Genomic DNA, 18,098 nt, shown 5'->3' on the forward strand with positions numbered 1-18,098 from the left:
TGAGAAAATAGTGCTTGGAGGCTGTATTTAAAGCCTACCAAGTAATAACACACGTAACACGGGGTGTTGCCATGGGAGATTACAAAATGAGACTACTCTCAAGGCCTATCACGAGAGGGCGCTGCTCCCTAAGGAGGGACTACTAAGCCTATTGACCAATAAACAGCCACAGTTTACAGTGGACAATGACACAAGCCAATGAAAATTATGAGCTGAGAGTGGGTGGAGCTTCAAGTCCCTACCTAAATACAGTATGCCCTTGCAGAGCAGCGAATGAGCTGTCCAGGTTTGCCCTAAAATGATACAGGTCCCATTACCGCCTATTGCAAAGGCCAGGGTACCCTATGAATAAACTCTGTGTTGAACAAACATTACAGCACTGTGTACTCACTACCAGGGTGATCTTCCCATTTTACACCATCAGATCGGTGCTGTGCACTCAGCCCACAACCAGTGTGGCTTGACATTCTTTCGTAAGAGACAGCAAGCTTTCACACCTTCATTGTAAGCAGTATGCTGTGCCATACTTCACCACAAGAGACAGGCCCTCCTCACCCATTACCTCTAAAAGCATGCCATGGAGTATTACGTTATAAATGCCAAAAATAACCAACGCCAGCTGCACTAACATCATAACCGGTGTTCAATTCTGCCAACTGCAGAAACCTTGCTGTACCCACATCCCAATTGCATTTGGGTTTATTTGCATCCTAACCTACCAAAACATGGGATGTAGCACAAGCGGCTTTTCCCTTATGCACCCCAAAACGTAGGCCACACAAACAAGATGCTTTCAAATGGGACAGACTAGCATTAACACGTAAGCATGAGTTTGTGCTGCCTGGCACGGTTCTAGACTATATATAGTGTCTTGTAACAGGCAGCTGTACAGCCAACATGACTACTCGAATGTTACAGGATCAGCAGTTGAGGTACTGCTTAAGAAAGCTGGTATTTTTTTTTGGAGAAAGGAAATGTAAAGCTTTGCGCTTCCACGCGTTTCTATGATTTAAGAAATGCGGCACAAAACGATTATTCTAAACTTCCACCGAGAAATGAACACGATGACATCCCATCCCACAGGAATCTTCAGGTCTGCAGGTACCCGCATGCCTAAACTAACGGGGAATTGGCTTCTGTGTGGAAGACTACGAAGAGCTTAGTGGATGCAGGAATGCAATGTTCCAGATCGCATAAAATGAAGCATACAGCATGTGGCTTTATTGCAAAACAATAAATACGAATTCCAAGTCAATACATGGCTTTCAATGTCTCGCTGGATTGCAAAGCAGACACTTTGTGGATAAAGAACTCCATCTGAAGACAAAGTTGGCAAATTATGTTCGTTTCGGTGAAAACTATCATAGCTGTCTTTAGAAGAGATACTTTTTATGGGTTGTGTCACACGCCTGGAACTTCTAGGGTTGATCACTGCATAATTACGGGCAAATATGATGGAACATCCGATCAAGCATATGCGTATTTGTCAATTGATTGTGTATAAGATAATCTGACAAATTGATTGTTCCAATGTTTTCTGCCTGCCCTTGCCTGTAAAGTTCTTTGTTAAATGGGTTTGGGGTTATCGCCCCACTTTGAGACAGACATCTAATTTAACACCTTTCGTAAACCGCAAACATGTATTTCTCTCCCTGCCAAATATAATCATTTTTGATTCTTCGTGAATTAGAGTAAAAACATATTACTAAACCGGACCAAAGCATCAAATAGATGCTGCAACACAACAGATATCCGAATCAGTAAGAGCAAGCTTTCTGGATATGCAAGTATTGACTTTGGGGTTGTATCCAATCTTGGGAGAGTATTCTACTTGCTGCTGATGGTCCTCCCTAAAGATTTATAATGTTTGTCCCACCTAACAACTGGACTGTGTCTTTTAGACATAACAAAATACAAGCTCTGTCCTAGAAACTTCACAGACTTACATTTTAGGAGGCAAAGAAGACCAGGAATCGTAAGTATAGAAGGGGCATAGTTTAGAGATGCTTCTACATACAGAGATTCATTAGCATTATGTTGCTATGAAAAATAAAAAGCCTCGTGTGCAAGAAAACAAATCTTTCTGATCAAGGATTCAATCAGTCGTGCTGATTTGTAAATCAGATTTAATTTAAAAAAAAATGTGTATGTTACAAACACTATGTCCATGCATGGATCACATCAATATTTTTTATGAATTATTTGGAGAGAAAGAGAAAAGAGATTTGCACACATTCCCCTTAGAGGTTCTTCAACCCTTTTTTGTTTAACTAGAATCCCTATAGTCAACCACTGTGGGACTTCAAAGGAGAAAATGTACAGACATTATTTTTTTTACTTCAAAACATTTATTGACAGTATATTGAATGCATTTTTTAAAATGATATGCGACCTAGGCCAAGATGTCTCTTTCAGTGCTCAGAAAATATTCCTTGATCAGCAGATTTCTGTGACATTCACATGTCACCTGTACTGGGAGACAAGCCTGGGAAGACCAGTCATATTGTTGTGAGCTGCTGTTAGTAGATTAGAACTCACCCTCATTTATATTCTGTTGCTAGGTATAGAATGGTTATAAACGTTCTGTTGGAGTCAGTTGGAGATGCTGACAGCTGCTGACTGGTCCTGTGGTGCCTTTATTATGCCAACCAAGAGAAATAAAATATTTTCTTTGGTACTTACATGTCTCCGGTGTCCTGTGCAAGCACAACATAATTCTCGACAATTACTCGTTGAAGTCACTGTCAAAAAGAATCCACGCTCATCCCATGAAGATGGTCAGCCCGTGTGTCTACATGATTTAGGCCTGCTCGCCTTCCAGATTTTCTCTATCCAATAAGCCAAGTGTCTCCTCTCTGTGGCCCAGTGCTGCGAAAAACAATGTTGCATTAATCTGGGTCTGCTGGGCCTTTTTACCACCCAATATGTCAACAGGAGCACTTTGTGCGTTCACTGTGCGTGTACAACTGCAAAAAAACACAAGGTAACAACTGTGGACAAACACATTGTGGAGTTGGGAAGATTAGTTCTTGTGCCCTATTTCCTGCTAAACCTATACATGCATTGTTAAGCGCCATGTTTGCATGTTGGGTTTTTCACAAGCCCAACCAACGGTAAAAAGGACGTCGTTTTAATTACATGATGGCCAACATGCCGGATTGGGTTTAATCCTATACAACTCTATTCAGGGTGTCATGGAGGATCAGTTTGACCTTTGATGACTTTGTTTTTTCTTTTTTACATCATCCAAATATGCAGGTTCTTTCTACCTAGTTGATGTTAGGGCAATGCAAGTTATTTCTATCTAGTTGACGTTAGCGGAAATTTCTCAGCACATCTCGCATTAGTTCTGTTTTTCACAGTTGTTTCCTTACATTTGAAGAAGTTTGGCTGTAAGTCAGTGCAGTCGACGTTTTCCTGGAACATACTGGTACTGTACAGTGGAAAAGTCCCTTTTTAGCAGGAAGTTTGGACACTGTTTTATGATTTTACACTCATTTCTCAATTTTACCTTGTGTGTCTTTTGGAAGCACACGACAATGATACACATACCTTACGCTTCATTTACATGTATGCCACTGTGATTTATACTTTAGTGCCAAATTCTGCATTAAGTTTATATCATGAGATTTAAGTTTAGTTTTGCTGGTGCTCAGTGATTTACCTAGCACACAATCTGCCAATCCATCACCACTCTTTCTGGGAACAACTGTCCCACCTCCAATACAGTGTAAATAGTGGTTTGATGCTATCCAAATGTATTTAGGCCATTTGTGCATCTTGGTTCAGGCTTGAGAGGAAAACATTTCTATTACTCCGCTCTTCAGGTTTTGTAAGAATGGACATTGTTAAGCATCTCCTAGATCCTGTAGTGGCTGAAGGTGAAGAATTAGATGATTACCACGAAGTCCTGAAACATTGGAAAATAGGTTTGATGTACAACCTAGTTTAAAAGTTTTATGACACAATTTGTTCAAAAGAATACAAACACATGGTGATAGTGTTCACACATATGTGAGTGTGCTGCACAAGCTTAGTTCTCAATGTCATTTGGTCAATTTTACAGATCAATTCATCAGGGACCAATTCATTGGACACTGTCTGGATAAAAATACTCAACAGAAATTAGTCACTAAGCGTAATCCAACTTTAGAGGAAGCTATTAAAGTTGCGGAATGTTTAGAGCTTTCACATATTTCTGTAAAAGAATTGAGTGAAATGCAATTCAAAATAAGGCATCTTCTGCTGTTCAAAATAAGTCTTCATTTAAGAAGAATTAGAAATCCAATCATAAGAGATTTTTTTATGCTGAGTTTGCTCTAACATTGGTCACTCTACTAAGGTTTCCAATAGCAGTCGTAAGTCTGCTCCTAAAGTAGCAAGTTTGAATGATGAGATGGATCAAAGTAATTCTGTTGAACAGGTTAACAACAAGTTCCAAGAGATAATAAAGGTAGTCTCTGAAGAAAGTAGAATGAAAGGCGATTCCATAGAATGTATTGAGCCTTATGTGGATATCGTTGTAGGTAGTAAGAGTGTACATCTATTAGTTTATTCAGGTGGACAAATCATAATCATTATGTTACAATTTTTCCATGATGTATGGGCTAAGAGGAAGTTGATTCCCTCTGACAAGTCTCCATTCTTGTGTGAAGGAAGGAAGATTGAATTGGTGGGCTCATTGAGGAGATACTTGAATTGAAGGGATAGAAGATTCAGGGCAAGATTTATGTGGCAGGCAAGGGCCTTAATATCCCAGGTTGGATCCACCAAGGATTATTTGGTATGGTGTTGAGGCCCGGCAGTAATGAACAGGGCATGATTATTAAGGATCAATCAGCAGCAGATGAGTTAAAACAGGAATTCTCAAGATTTTTTTCTAGCAGGCTTGGTATGGTTTTAGGGTTTACACAGAATTAAATGCAAAGCAGGTATGCTACCTATGGAACACAAAGTTAGAAATGTTCCATTCAGGTTGACAGAGGATTTATAAAAGGAATTGAGGCACATTTTTTAGAGAAAGGTGTCATTGAACAGGTCAAATTGCCTTTGAGGCTTTCTCCTTTTAGCCTGCAAATGCAAAGAAGACATGAGGATTTGTTTAACGTGTGCTGTCTGAACAAGAAGATTAGATGGATTAACATGCCCTACTAAGAATTAACGAGTTACTAGAAAACTTTGGTGGTGCAGAATAGTTTTTTAAGCTTGATTAGGCTTCTGCTTACTCCCAGGTGGAGTTGGATGAATCATCAAAACATTTCACTGTTTTAAACTCTCCATTATATACTTTTCAGTACTGTCGCATGCCTTTTAGACTGGCATCCTCAGGGTCAGTTTTCCAGAGAATCATGTTTCAACTCTTGCCTACTGTCCAGGGTGTGGTGGTTTTACAAGATGACATTTGGACTTTTGCAAATAATTTGGAATAACATGATACAACTTTAAATGATGTAATTAAGATTTTTTCAAAATGGGCATTGTGGTAAACCAAAATGTGAATTGTGGAGGAAAAGAAGTCAAATTTTTAGGTCAAGTAATTTCAGTTGATAGTGTCATGTCTTGTCCGGTGTTGGTAAAACGTGTAGTGGATTGTCCTTGTCCCAAAGGACAATGATGAGTAACATTCTTTCATTGGGTTTTGCAGGTTTTATCCGAAATGTATCCTTAAATATGCCACAAAAATAAAAGGCCTCACTAACTTGGTAAATATATTGGTTCCTTTTGAATGGGATGATGTTTGTCGGAAAACTTTTGAATGTGTAAAATTGGAAATGACAAATGTAAACACTTTCAAATCTTATGATCCAAAATTTCCTTACATAATGACTGACGATGGTGGATTCTGTCCATCACACGCTTGCTCCAGCCAGAGGAGTCGCATCTGGACACACGCCCTGAGTCCTGGGGGCCTGTGAGTTACCAGGGTTACCTGGAGGAGTCGGTGGTTAAGATCCCGGCCCTCACCCGGTAAGGAGGTGAGCACTGGGCCTCTCAGCTCTGCCTGCACTGACACTCCCCGCACTTGTACCAGCTGCACCTAGACACCTTGAGCTACCTTGGCCGGCGATCCTGAGGGGCCGGTGGTGAAGAACCTGGCTCCTGCCTGGAAGGAGGGTGAGCTCTGGCCGCTTTGCACTGCCTGTGCTGACACTCCCTGCTGCAGCCTTGACGGGCAAGCCTTTCCGCCCATGGATTGCCATTTCCTGCGCCCTTCGCCCCGTAGTGCCAGCATTGCCTGTCTCTCCTGCAGCTTTACTGCCTGAAATGTTCTGGCTTGTTCTCGGCATTCCCTACGGCTGGACCGCTAGTAGAGGCTGGTCCAATGAGGCCCACTGAAGAAGTATGGCACGGCTCTGGGGGGACAGTGTGTGTAACGTGAGACTGTGGGCTCCCCCCCACTTACGACATTGCAGGGCCTGGGATGAGTCCCAAATGAAATCACTCCTCTGTCTAACTGCGCTTCCAAGCATATCAGGGTGCTATTTCTTGTGCGTGTGCTAGTGCCTCCCCCACTAAGTCCACTCATTGACTCTGTGACTCCTCTCTACATTTTGGAGGTCTATGCTCACAAACTTAGCTCCCCGCAGCCTGGTACTTCCAGTGGGCACTACCATCTCTCTTCACGCTACTGCCGCCATCCGTGGGGGGACTCCAAGTCCCAGGTGGCCTTGAGCCAGGAGGAGCCACCAGCTGCTTGGGGGCCAGTCCTAGTTGGGCTTCAAAGCTGCGTCAGAGCCTGTAAGACACCGGAAGAGACTGGGCTGGGCCACCCCTTTAATACTTATATCCTAAGATACTGTTTCTGTTCACTGTTATCTTCAATTGCATAACGCACTGCGACTACTGACTGTTGACTGTGGGACAGGTTATTACTTGATTTGGACACTGTGTCTTTTTTCTACCTCTTTGGTGATTTGTCTTCTTTGTCTTGTCTTATTTGGAGCTGCCTGTAGAAAGTGAGAATGGCAAAAAGAAGCCAGGGAGGGAGACACAGGGGTTGTAAGTGAAAAATCCAACAAAAAAAAGGAGAAAATTGTGTAATAGCCAGGATTGATAACCTTTTGGAAGAATGTAAGCAGATCCTCATACAAGAGCCTACAGAATTTTTTTCTAGGGTGCAAAAATTCCTTAATTGCCACACTGTGGAAAGTAAGCGAATAATTCCAGGGATGCTCTTAAAGTCTAGAGATCAGGGCTGCGAGATCCTTACTGAGGTCCATATTGTTCCACGTCCAACTTCTCTTGCTGCCCTAACCATTGTATTACCTTCTGTTGACTTAGTAACCAAAGACGGGCAGGTGAACGATTTCCCTTGCAGTAACCGCTTTGCTCCCTTATGTGAGCCACAGGTCAAGCAGATATTTGATAGGGACCCTGCTAGTGTTACCAGTAATGCTATTTCTGGCTGACCCTGTAATAATTAGGCCGTCTGGGCCTCACTTGTAAACTCTCCAAAGGATGAGGTGGGTGTGCTGAATTCCATAGTAGCCTCTTTGTCTGCCATGGTTAAACTGCTTTTATTTCAAAGCAGGCTTCCAGTAACACTCATTCCCCAACAGCTTCAGCAGTCTACATCCCTGACTGAGTCTTTACCAATAATGCAGGTGCCACCCATGAATTTCAAACTGCTCCCCTTTGAAAGCTCTGCACCTAGATTAAAGGCTTTGAGGGCTGACATGCCAACCAAACATATATCTGGCATTTTGGATGCTGAGTTTTCATGTACATGAACACACGTCAAACCTAGCTCATTCACACTCACATAGGGCTCCCCAGAGAAGATATATGAGAAGCAATACACAACTGGGCAGGGGGGTACATGCCATCTTTGGCCATATCATAAATAAATAGGGACATACAAAGTATATACCATGTTCGGGGCTGTTGGTCACTGATCCGAGACAACATCATTGGTGCAACAAGAATAGCAAATAGAAGAACAGGGCTCAACAATGTTGACCTAACTTTGTCTTCTCCCATATTGGCTGACAACATGGTCGTGCTACATGCAAGAACAACTCCACCAGGTCTCTCCAAAATACAATTTAGATACATGAACTACCATGCTTGTACAATACAGTAAGCCCTACTTCCACAGTCAGTCGTATCGATCGACTTAAGAAGGCACCACTTGTACACACGCAGTTGTCCTAATCTTTACCATCTAGTATAACTGGTGTACTACCTGGGGAGGTTAGTGGTGAGACAGCCTCTAATTTCAGCCTTTCCTTAATGAATGTTTCTGCCAGCATTACTGCAAAGCTATTCAGAGATACTACACTGATTGCTCACAAGCCCTCACCTGGCACCTCCAACCTTATAAACTATCCTTTTCTGATTGCTATAAATAGATCTGTAATGACCAACTCAAATGATGTCGCCTCTATGAATGTCACTTCTAATCTCATTGTCTCGGAAGAGAAGGAACATGTATGCCCCACCCAAGATGGCATTCCCAAACGTGAATCCACATACCAGTCTTACTTGTCGTCCTCAATGAATCATATTCAATGGAATACTGCAGAGCACTCTTCAACACTTATCTCATGGAACATTGCTGGGCTAAGGACTAAGCTATATGATGTGTATTGGGGACTGTATATATATCATTTCGATGTGTGCCTATTACAGGAGACATGGATTACTTCAGATGTCTTCCTTCAGGCACGGTTTTATTCCATACAGCAACCATGCCCTTAAATCTATGTCAGGTGGGCCGATGGGGGGGACTCATTACATGGTTAAGAATTTTGTTGGGCTACACTGTAAAAAGATTATATATTAATTCCCCTGACATATTAGCTGTCAGCTTAATGTCTAAGAACAGGCCCCCTTATTTGGCAATGAACATTTAAAATAGACGTACCCCTTTCTCACAGGCATCCAATACCCTACAAATCCTAAATGTATATCTGGTAGAACAGCCTTCTTTTCAGCGAGCAATCATTGTAGGAGACTTCAACGAGTGCTTTGAGCCCTATCCACCATACCTAGATCTCATTAAGGAAGAGGACCCTCTATGGGATATTCCATCTCTCAATTCCACATGTAGACCACTCAAAATAGGTGCAGCAGGATCCCAGAATTTAGATATTATGGTTACGCATGGTCTAAGACCAGGGAACGGATGATTTCCCGTAGATTGAGCTGCAAGTCCCACCTTTACTAGAGGGAATTATAAAACCCACATTCACCAGCTCATGTGAGGAAGAGCACCCTGACGCTAAAACAGTCCGTAGGGTCTATTATAAGGTTTGTGAATAGCTCCTTCTTTTCCCATTTCTTCTCCTTTGGAAATATATAAAAACCAAGCTTGTGGGACGGCCCATTATGGAGCAGACATCTGGGGCCACTGCAACTTGGAGATGCTGGAAATTGCTGAGAATAGTGTCCTCAAATCACTGCTAAAATTCCCCCAAGCACTCCCACATTTCCTGATATTGCAGGATTGGGACCAATCCAGTATTGGTTAAAGGTGTGGGTCATATAAGAACTAGGGCCCTATAGGGAATGTCTACTAGGCCTATTGAAGGGTTCATGTGCCGATAGGATCCCTTGGTGTGCTTGGCAGTTCAGGCTGGACTGTTCCCATGAGTAACAGAGACAAGACTGTTTTGCATTCGTCTGGGTCTGAACTGGGGTGGCGAAGTCAAATAAAGATCGATGATGGATTCAACCCAGATCTGTGATCGGGTGTGTGTCTGAAAAGTTTCAGCACTCCGTTCATCATCTCCTGGGGTTTGCTTTGTTCACCCTAAGTTGGCAGGATAGGTCCAGATGTTGGTCCCTTGCTCTCTTTGCCACTGGATTTAAGCTAGCCTGGCTGAAGAGGGGTGTTACCATGAAACTGGCCCCAGAATGCCTGTTTCCAGTCCAGGGAAGACCTGGCTTGGCAGTTCGGGCTGGACTGTTCCCATGAGGAACAGGGTCAAGACTGAGTTGCATATGACTAGGTCTGAACTGGGGTGGCGAAGTGAGCTAAAGAACGATAATGGATTCAACCAAAATCTGTGACTGGGGGTGAGTGTCTGAAAAGTTTCAGCACTCCGTCCATCATTTTGTGTTTGCTTTGTTTGCCCTAAGTTAGCAGGGTATGCCCAGACATGGGTCCCTTGCTCACTTTGCCACTGGATTTATGTTAGCCTGGCTGAAGAGGGGTGTTACCACCAAACTGGTGCCAGAATGCCTGTTTCCAGTCCAGGGAAGACCTAGCTTGGCAGTTCGGGCTGGACTGTTCCCATGGGGAACTGAGTCAAGATTGATTTGCATATGGCAGGGTCTGAACTGGGTTGGCGAAGTGAGCTAAAGAAGGATGAGGGATTCAACCCAGATCTGTGGCTGGCGGTGAGTGTCTGAAAAGTTTCGGCACTCTGTCCACCATCTCCTTGTGTTTGCTGTGCTTACAGACAGACCATGTTACATAGGCTTGAAGTAGGGTTTGTTTTTGGTTATACCCCCAAGATTTACCAAGTAACGCCATTGAGAAGTTCAAAGTGGCCTATTGGGACTATGTGCTCTCTATGTTCTCTCATTTAAATGTGGCTTTGAGTTTGATATATAGTTAAATATGGTTACCAAACCCGTTACACAAGCACTTGTTATCAAGTTTAGAATGGGCACACTACAGATAGCTTCCATCACCTGTCTTTGGAAGAAAGGATCAGGCATATCAAACATGTGTTCTATGAGATGTGAGGTTCCAAAGTCCATTGAACACGTCTTATTCTTCTGCACGGCATACAAAAAGCAACGCACACACTGGATCAGGTCTCTCTGCAAAATTGATGGGCTTTATCGTCTGTATAACAGCACTAAGAGTATGCAGAACAAAAACGAGTGGTCCGGTTGTCTTTTCAATTCCAAGAAAGGGCCTTAGGGATATTTTAAATTACTCACATCTCTACCATGAGGGCTGTAAATTGTTTTTAGCATTTTTTAATCTATAATGTTTTTATATGTACATATATGTATTTGGTTTTAGTCTGTTTTATTCATATGTGCATATTGTTGCCTTTTATGGTTTTTTGTGAACCAAAATAAAGCAAATTATTGATGCCAGTAAATATGGCTTAGGTACTGGTCCTAAACAATAATTGGGGATGGGAATGTCACAATACGTTCTGCATCAAGAGTCATGAGGGAACCAGAATTGAACTCACTGGCCATTGAAAAGTTGTCCCTGCATTATTTTTGGACTATAGAGAAATGTCTTTGTTATGTGTGATGCAGACGGTTAAAGCTCCAGACCGATCACAAACCTATTGTTAATATTCTGAATGATGAGAATGTAAGGAATACCACACCACTCATCGCTAGGCTTACCATTAGGTGGACAGCTTTGATGTTGAGTATATCTCTGGGAGAGGAAAACTTAGTGCAGATTTTTTTCCAGGCTACCCTTAAATGAGCCAGAGTCTTTGCATAGGGAAGATAATGTGGAAGATTGTTTTATAGCGGCACTGAAGCGCTGTGGTTGTGAGCTAGTGAAAAGGATGAAACTCTAAAAGTAAAGAAGTGTATCAAATTGTCTGTCGAGAATGGCGATATTTCGGGAGTTGACAAGCTGGATCCACCTTTTAGGACTTTACATGGACTTGGTACACGTCACACATGAAGGCATTGTAATGCATTTGCCCATATGGATTACAATAGGAAGTGGCTTAAAGTACATTTGTAACAGATCCCACTTCTAATACATATGTTGGCGTTTTGGAAGATTTGTCTTTTAACGGAGGGATTCCCCGAGTATCTAGTTTCAGACAAACGTGTCCAATTTGTGGGTGCTGTCATGAAACATTTTTTGTAAAATGTAGGAGTTAAATATCTCTAGAGTTCTTTTTATCACCTACAAACCAATGAGCTAGCAGAAAGGATGAAGATTGTCTTGGCTGATTGTGTCAAGTGTGTAAATGTCAATGGCTGTGTTATTGAAGAAGCAGTCAGATCCATGTTGCAGTTCTACTGGATCACCCCTCATTCCATCATCAAAAGGGCTCCTTTCGATTTATTAAGAGGTCCTAAATTAACATATTTGTTGCCTAGATGTCCAAATAGACAGATAGATAGACAACCCTAAAGGGAAGTGCATAGTAGCCCCCTGTGAGTTGCACATAAATAATATTCAGGCTGATGTCAGAAGTGATTCCATCACAGCTTGGAACACAGATCATAAATGATAATTCATGATCACTCGCATTATTGAAATTATGCTCATACACTTGCCCATATTTTCAAAACAATATTAAAGTGCAACGTCAACAATTAAACTCATAATGTACCTTCCCAGAAGTATGTTTTGAGACCTACACTCCTGTGAGTTTTTTCAGAGAGATTATCACTGTTGTACCTCTTAACTGTTGGCTTACAGTACATGATTAAATCAAGATTCACTGCATAAAAGGATACAATTGTTTCATTAAACAATCTCAAGAGATATAAGACTGATGGTTGTGAGATTGACACAGTAATGTCTGTTATAAGAATTGTGGTGGAACATAAGACCCACTCAGTTGCTGTTCATGTCACTGATATATAACTGTCTTTATTTTCAGGTCTTCCAAGATGAACCCAACAACAGAAGCAGAGCCTGGCCTGATTTCATCTACAGAATATAACTATGACGACACAGAGCCATGTCAAAAAGGCGATGTGAAAGAATTTGCAGCGCAGTTTCTACCAGTTGTCTACTCTCTTGTGTTTGTGTTTGGCTTTCTTGGCAATGCTCTAGTGATCCTGGTTCTGATAAAATACAAGCGTCTGAAAAGCATGACTGACATATATCTTCTGAACCTGGCGATTTCAGACTTGCTCTTCGTTATGTCTTTACCATTTTGGGCACATTATGCTAAAGACCAGTGGGTGTTTGGTAATGGGTTTTGCAAACTTCTCTCCGGCATCTACTTTGTTGGGTTCTACAGTGGCTTGTTGTTTATAATTCTTCTTACATTAGATAGATACCTAGCGATAGTGCATGCCGTGCTTGCTTTCAAAGCCCGGACCGTATCATACGGGATAATCACCAGCGTGGTCACGTGGGTTGTGGCTCTGCTCGCATCCCTTCCAGGATTCATCTTTTACAAAGCTCAAAAGGAAAATGAAAAATACACCTGCAGCCCTCATTACCCACTGCATAATGTGAAGGCCTGGAAACTCTTTGTTACATTTAAGATGAATATCCTGGGTCTCTTACTTCCCATGGCCATGATGATATTCTGCTACACAAGGATACTCAAGACTCTATCGAAATGCAAGAACGAGAAAAAGCACAAAGCAGTTAAGCTTATCTTCATCATAATGATTACGTTCTTCTTGTTCTGGATGCCTTACAATGTAGTGATCATCTTGTTCACATTTCAAGATTCCGAAGCTTTAAATACTTGTGAGACAAGCAAGGCGCTAGATCGGGCAGTGCAATGGACAGAATCAATTGCTTTTATCCACTGCTGTCTGAATCCCATTATCTATGCTTTTGTTGGAGAAAAGTTCAGAAAATATCTCATGAAACTGATGCCAAAATGGGCAATGTGTATCTACTGCCCAATGTCTGATAGAGAGAGACTAGAGCGGCAAAGTTCTGTATACACGCCTTCCACCGAGCAGGACACCTCAGCCATCATGTAGACTTCCTCCACCACTATCTTGGCCGATAGAGTCATGGACTTCAGCTACAGTTGGGGGTTGACAATCCATTATTTACATATGCGTTGTGTTATCACATACATTCTCCTTGCTACACAGCATTAAAGCACAGCCTTGTTAAGTTGCTTCATGAAGACACATCTTCAACTATATGTCCAATGAAGCAGACTTAACAAAGTTTTGATTTTATAGAACCACAAAGTACAGAATAACAGACTAAAGACTGTGGATGGAGAAGCACAACAACTTACAGAGTTACAGGCTAAAAACCATGTGTCAAAGATTAAACCAGATGGTCCATACTCATACTATTTGACCTACAGTCTTTAGCCTGTAGCTGTGTACATTGTTGTGGTGTTAAACCACATATCAGAACATTGTATGACAAATGACACCCTTTGTTAGAAAGTATGTTCTGTGCTGGATCATTCTGGACACACTGTGACCAATGATCATACCAGTCCGATACATGGCAATATATAAGCGCAGGAACTCAAAACGTTCAAGGACAAGCCCAGTCAGGTTGAGAACTCCTGCGGGTTTCACATATTGATTCACGGCGTTTTGAACTGTTCATATATAAAACGAAACCACCATTATCACGAGAAAAGGTGTAAGGGCATGAACCCTGAACGCTCAGAACGCTGCTTTGAAGAGATGATGGAACATTAACTGAGAATGGCCTAGGCATTAGCACAGAAGATAGTAGTGGCTGAGAGGGAATACGCCCCTATCTCTTCTCAAGTGCTCTTCAAAAATATCTCCTTTCTGACTTATCTTACATCAAAATACTACTTGTCTTATGAAGGTTTTGAAAAAACTTTCCCACTTAGATTGTAAGGATCCCCAACAGATCTAAGTTAAACCTGTGAGAGAAAGAAATCTTGTCAGAAAATAAACATTGTAACCAAGAATATCTTCAAAATTTCCTTAACTTTTCAGTTCCGGGATATTTGTCTTTACCAGTGTCAGGTTTGTATTTTGTAATTCTGCAAAGTGTTAGCTCAAACATGATTACTGCCTCTGATTGTGATGTGTCCAGACTCGTTGTGCACCATTTTTTTGGCAAATCCGTGCTTGACATTTATGTTGTCCCAGATATTCAAAGTCTGAAAATAACAAATACTTCTAGGTTTGCCCAGGGATCACGAAAGTCAAAAGTATTGAAGTAGAACCAAACACTTTAACACCAAGCAACCATTCATGGTGAGAGGGAAACAACCTTACAACTCCAATAACAAACAATAAGTCAGGCCTTCTGTCTTTGTTGTTCTTTTTTATAATAAACAGATTGGACGTATAGCAACTGACATTACTTTTCATACTGAACCACTCAAGCCTAGAGCGTTCATCTTTGGCTTATCACCATAAACATCTCATCCCTACTATATCAATCCAATCCTAAGGTTTCTCCCAAGCCAGCTGCCAGGGTAAGATTACTAATACATATAACATTAAAGTTGGCAAAAGTTGGCATTAAAGTTAGTAAAGCCTTGTTTACTAAGTTAATCTGTGAGATCCCATCCAATAAAATGTCACTCAACAGCCTTCAACACAGCATAATAACAAACCACCCTTAAAGACCTATTGATTTTTTCAGCTTTAGCATATGCTTTTCACAATAGAATAAGACCGGCCTACTGGTTTTGTCATAAATCTTCATAACAAACCAATCAGACATATTGCATCTGTTATAGCCTTTCCAATCAAGCATATAGCTTACATAACTGGCTTGTCACCATATCCAACTGAGACCTCTTGTATTGCGCCTAGGCTGGCAAACATCAAGCACACAATCATAAAATTACAAATGTGTCCAAAAATACAGTTGGAAAAACAATATTCAACTTGTTTGTAGGGCATAGCAAGGATTATCACATTGCAGATTGCAGATTGTCAGCTGCAATGATCTGATTCACAAAAGTAAACTTACACTTTTGTGTAAGTGTACGATTAAGTGTACAACAGGACCACCCTATCTTTTTATGTGGGGATACTCTGCAGTTGTAAAGATATTATTAGTAAAATACATTTGTGAATAGCAAACAATCATAAACTCACACAAAATTGTAATTTTACTCTTTCGAATCAGGCCACAAGTGTTTGCCAGAAGAGGTAACCAACCAAAAAAAACCTTGCCTACTACGGTAATCTTTGAGATTTGATGCAACAAAATATCTCTCCACAGAACGTTAACTCAGTGTGATGACAACCCACCTTTAAAACCCTGTGGGCTTTAACAAACTCTTTTCACAATAAATTGGTTGGGCTTACCGCTTTCGTCGTAGTCTTTCACTATAAACAGATCAGACCTGTGGCATCTCAATGAGCCCACAGCCTTTATCATTGTCTTCACACCATAGTCAAATCAGGCTCCAAATTCACACAAGCCGACCCTCAGGCATAGAGTTAGAAAATTATAAATATACAGAAAATTGCGGCTGGAAATTCAGCATTCAACAACTCCTAAGAGAGTTAACAAGGGTTATCAAATTGCAAATCTTTTACCCGCAGAGCTTGTCAGAGGTGGAAATAAGAGGGGGAAAGCAACATCAAAACCCTGGCGTACTATAGTAATCTATGAGATTCCATATAGCGCAATACCTGTCAGCAGGCTTTAACACAGTGTAATAATAATCTACCCTCAGAGGCCGATTTGCTGAACATATGAGTTCAGCAATAAACAAATCAGACCTACGTTTTTCGTAAATTTGTATAATAAAAGGTTTAGATCTATGACCCCTAATGTAACACTTTTTAAATAAAACAAGATTATAGTGTTTATCATTGAACAACTCATGGCTATTGTATTCTGCATAAACTATCCCGCCAGTAAATGTATTGGTATACAGTCATATCGTTACAAATATTTACAAAATTACAGTTGAGAAATATTATAAAAGCCTTCCTAAAATGCATGACAAAGATTTAAAAGTGCAATTTCTCTACAATAAGAGTTTGTCAAAAGGGGTACCCAACATGAAAACCCTTGCCTACTTTGAGAATCCATGCAAAAACATACATTTCAACATGCTTTACCACTGTGCAATGACCTGATATCCTTAAAGGCATATTGGCTTCAACATATGCTTTTCACAATAAATAAGTCAGACATACTGCCTTTGTCGGTTTTTTTCATAATAAACAGACCAAGCTAGCCTTGCTCATTTCCTCCTTAGCATAAGCACCTAGGTCCTGCTGTATTGAACATACGACTTCCAGAAAGGCAGACGGTGCAACACAAGGACTCTTTTTCAGTGGAAGCACACAACTTCAGCCCAATTAAACTCTCAAGGAAATTAACATTTGGACTGATCCAAAACCCCTTTCTCAGTACTGCTTCTTAAAGCTGGTATGCTATTGATAACATAAGGCAACAATAGCATTAGCTGTCAAGCCAGACTTAAGAAGCAAACTACGTTTGAGTGTGTTTTTTACTCTGAAAGATTTGATAGTTGAGGGACATGTCTCCCTCTTGGGGCTGTTTGGCAGGTAGGATCATTATAAAATCCACTGTTGGAATTAGTAAAAGACAGTGGTATATTCCAAATAGCAATTTGCAATATTGTAAGAGAGAAACAGTTCAACTTTTATGAAAGGATACATGGTGACTCGTTTTCCCTCCCCGCAAAGCTTTGTTTACCGCTGCTTGAACACAGGCTTTGATCTGTGAAATCATCAGCGAATAGGCTTCACACAGCTAACCTAAGGACTAGCCCAAAATGCTACTAAACCCAACAGCTTTTTGTGGGAAATGTGAGTGTAACTTTAGCTGCCATTTGCACTTTAGCAAAACCGTTCATATATTTCACAATGGCAACTCGTGTAAAGGTTTCCCAGTATTTCATTAGGCTAAAATTAAGGCAAATTGTATGTTTATATACACATATGTTTAATCTTGCTGAAGGAAATATGAGAAATTGGTTCATTCAAGTTGGGCCCCATGTGTTACATACAAAAAGTTACACGCTGCTATTCTCTGCCCTGTGTGCTTCTCTTTGCCCAGCTCCCTCTATTCCTTGCTTGTTCACGTGTTTCTTTCCACCAACTTTGATCACAGAGTGCAGCTGTCAAGAAGATTGAGTTCAGGTGATATACTAGACTGGCCCTGTATGATAAAACGACTGCAGTAAACACAGAGGGGCAGATTTATGAGCCCCTTGCGCCCCTTTTGCGTCACTTTTCCCATGTTAAAAGTGACGCAAAAGTGGCGCAAGGGGCTCATAAATCTGCCCCAGAGTATTTAAGGTGAAATGAATGCCAGGACTCGATTAGCAACATGAACACATGCGTGTATCAGCGGCTGCCCCACCATTAGGGCGGAGGAGCGCCGCCCCTGCCACCAGCCGCAAACATAACGATGATAAAGCGGGTTTCTAACCCGTTTTATTATTTAGTCCCCCTGGACCCGCCCCCCAGACTCTGGCGAGTCATGGGGGCGGGTCTGGGGGGATGATACT

The 18,098-nt window shown here is 41.3% G+C and overlaps 1 protein-coding gene across 1 annotated transcript in view; it reads left to right on the forward strand.

The window, feature by feature from the left end:
* Positions 1-16,754, forward strand: part of LOC146823265 (C-C chemokine receptor type 5-like) — a 68,034-nt gene extending 51,280 nt beyond the window's left edge. The window contains exon 2 of the mRNA XM_085607618.1: positions 12,552-16,754. Within this exon, the coding sequence (XP_085463744.1) occupies positions 12,562-13,620 (1,059 nt within the window). The 5' untranslated portion in view covers positions 12,552-12,561 and the 3' untranslated portion in view covers positions 13,621-16,754. The remainder of the gene's footprint in view (positions 1-12,551) is intronic.
* Positions 16,755-18,098: the final 1,344 nt, after the last annotated feature.

The sequence above is a fragment of the Triturus cristatus genome, chromosome 5_2 (genome assembly GCF_964204655.1).
Source record: "Triturus cristatus chromosome 5_2, aTriCri1.1, whole genome shotgun sequence".
NCBI classification, from domain to species: domain Eukaryota; kingdom Metazoa; phylum Chordata; class Amphibia; order Caudata; family Salamandridae; genus Triturus; species Triturus cristatus.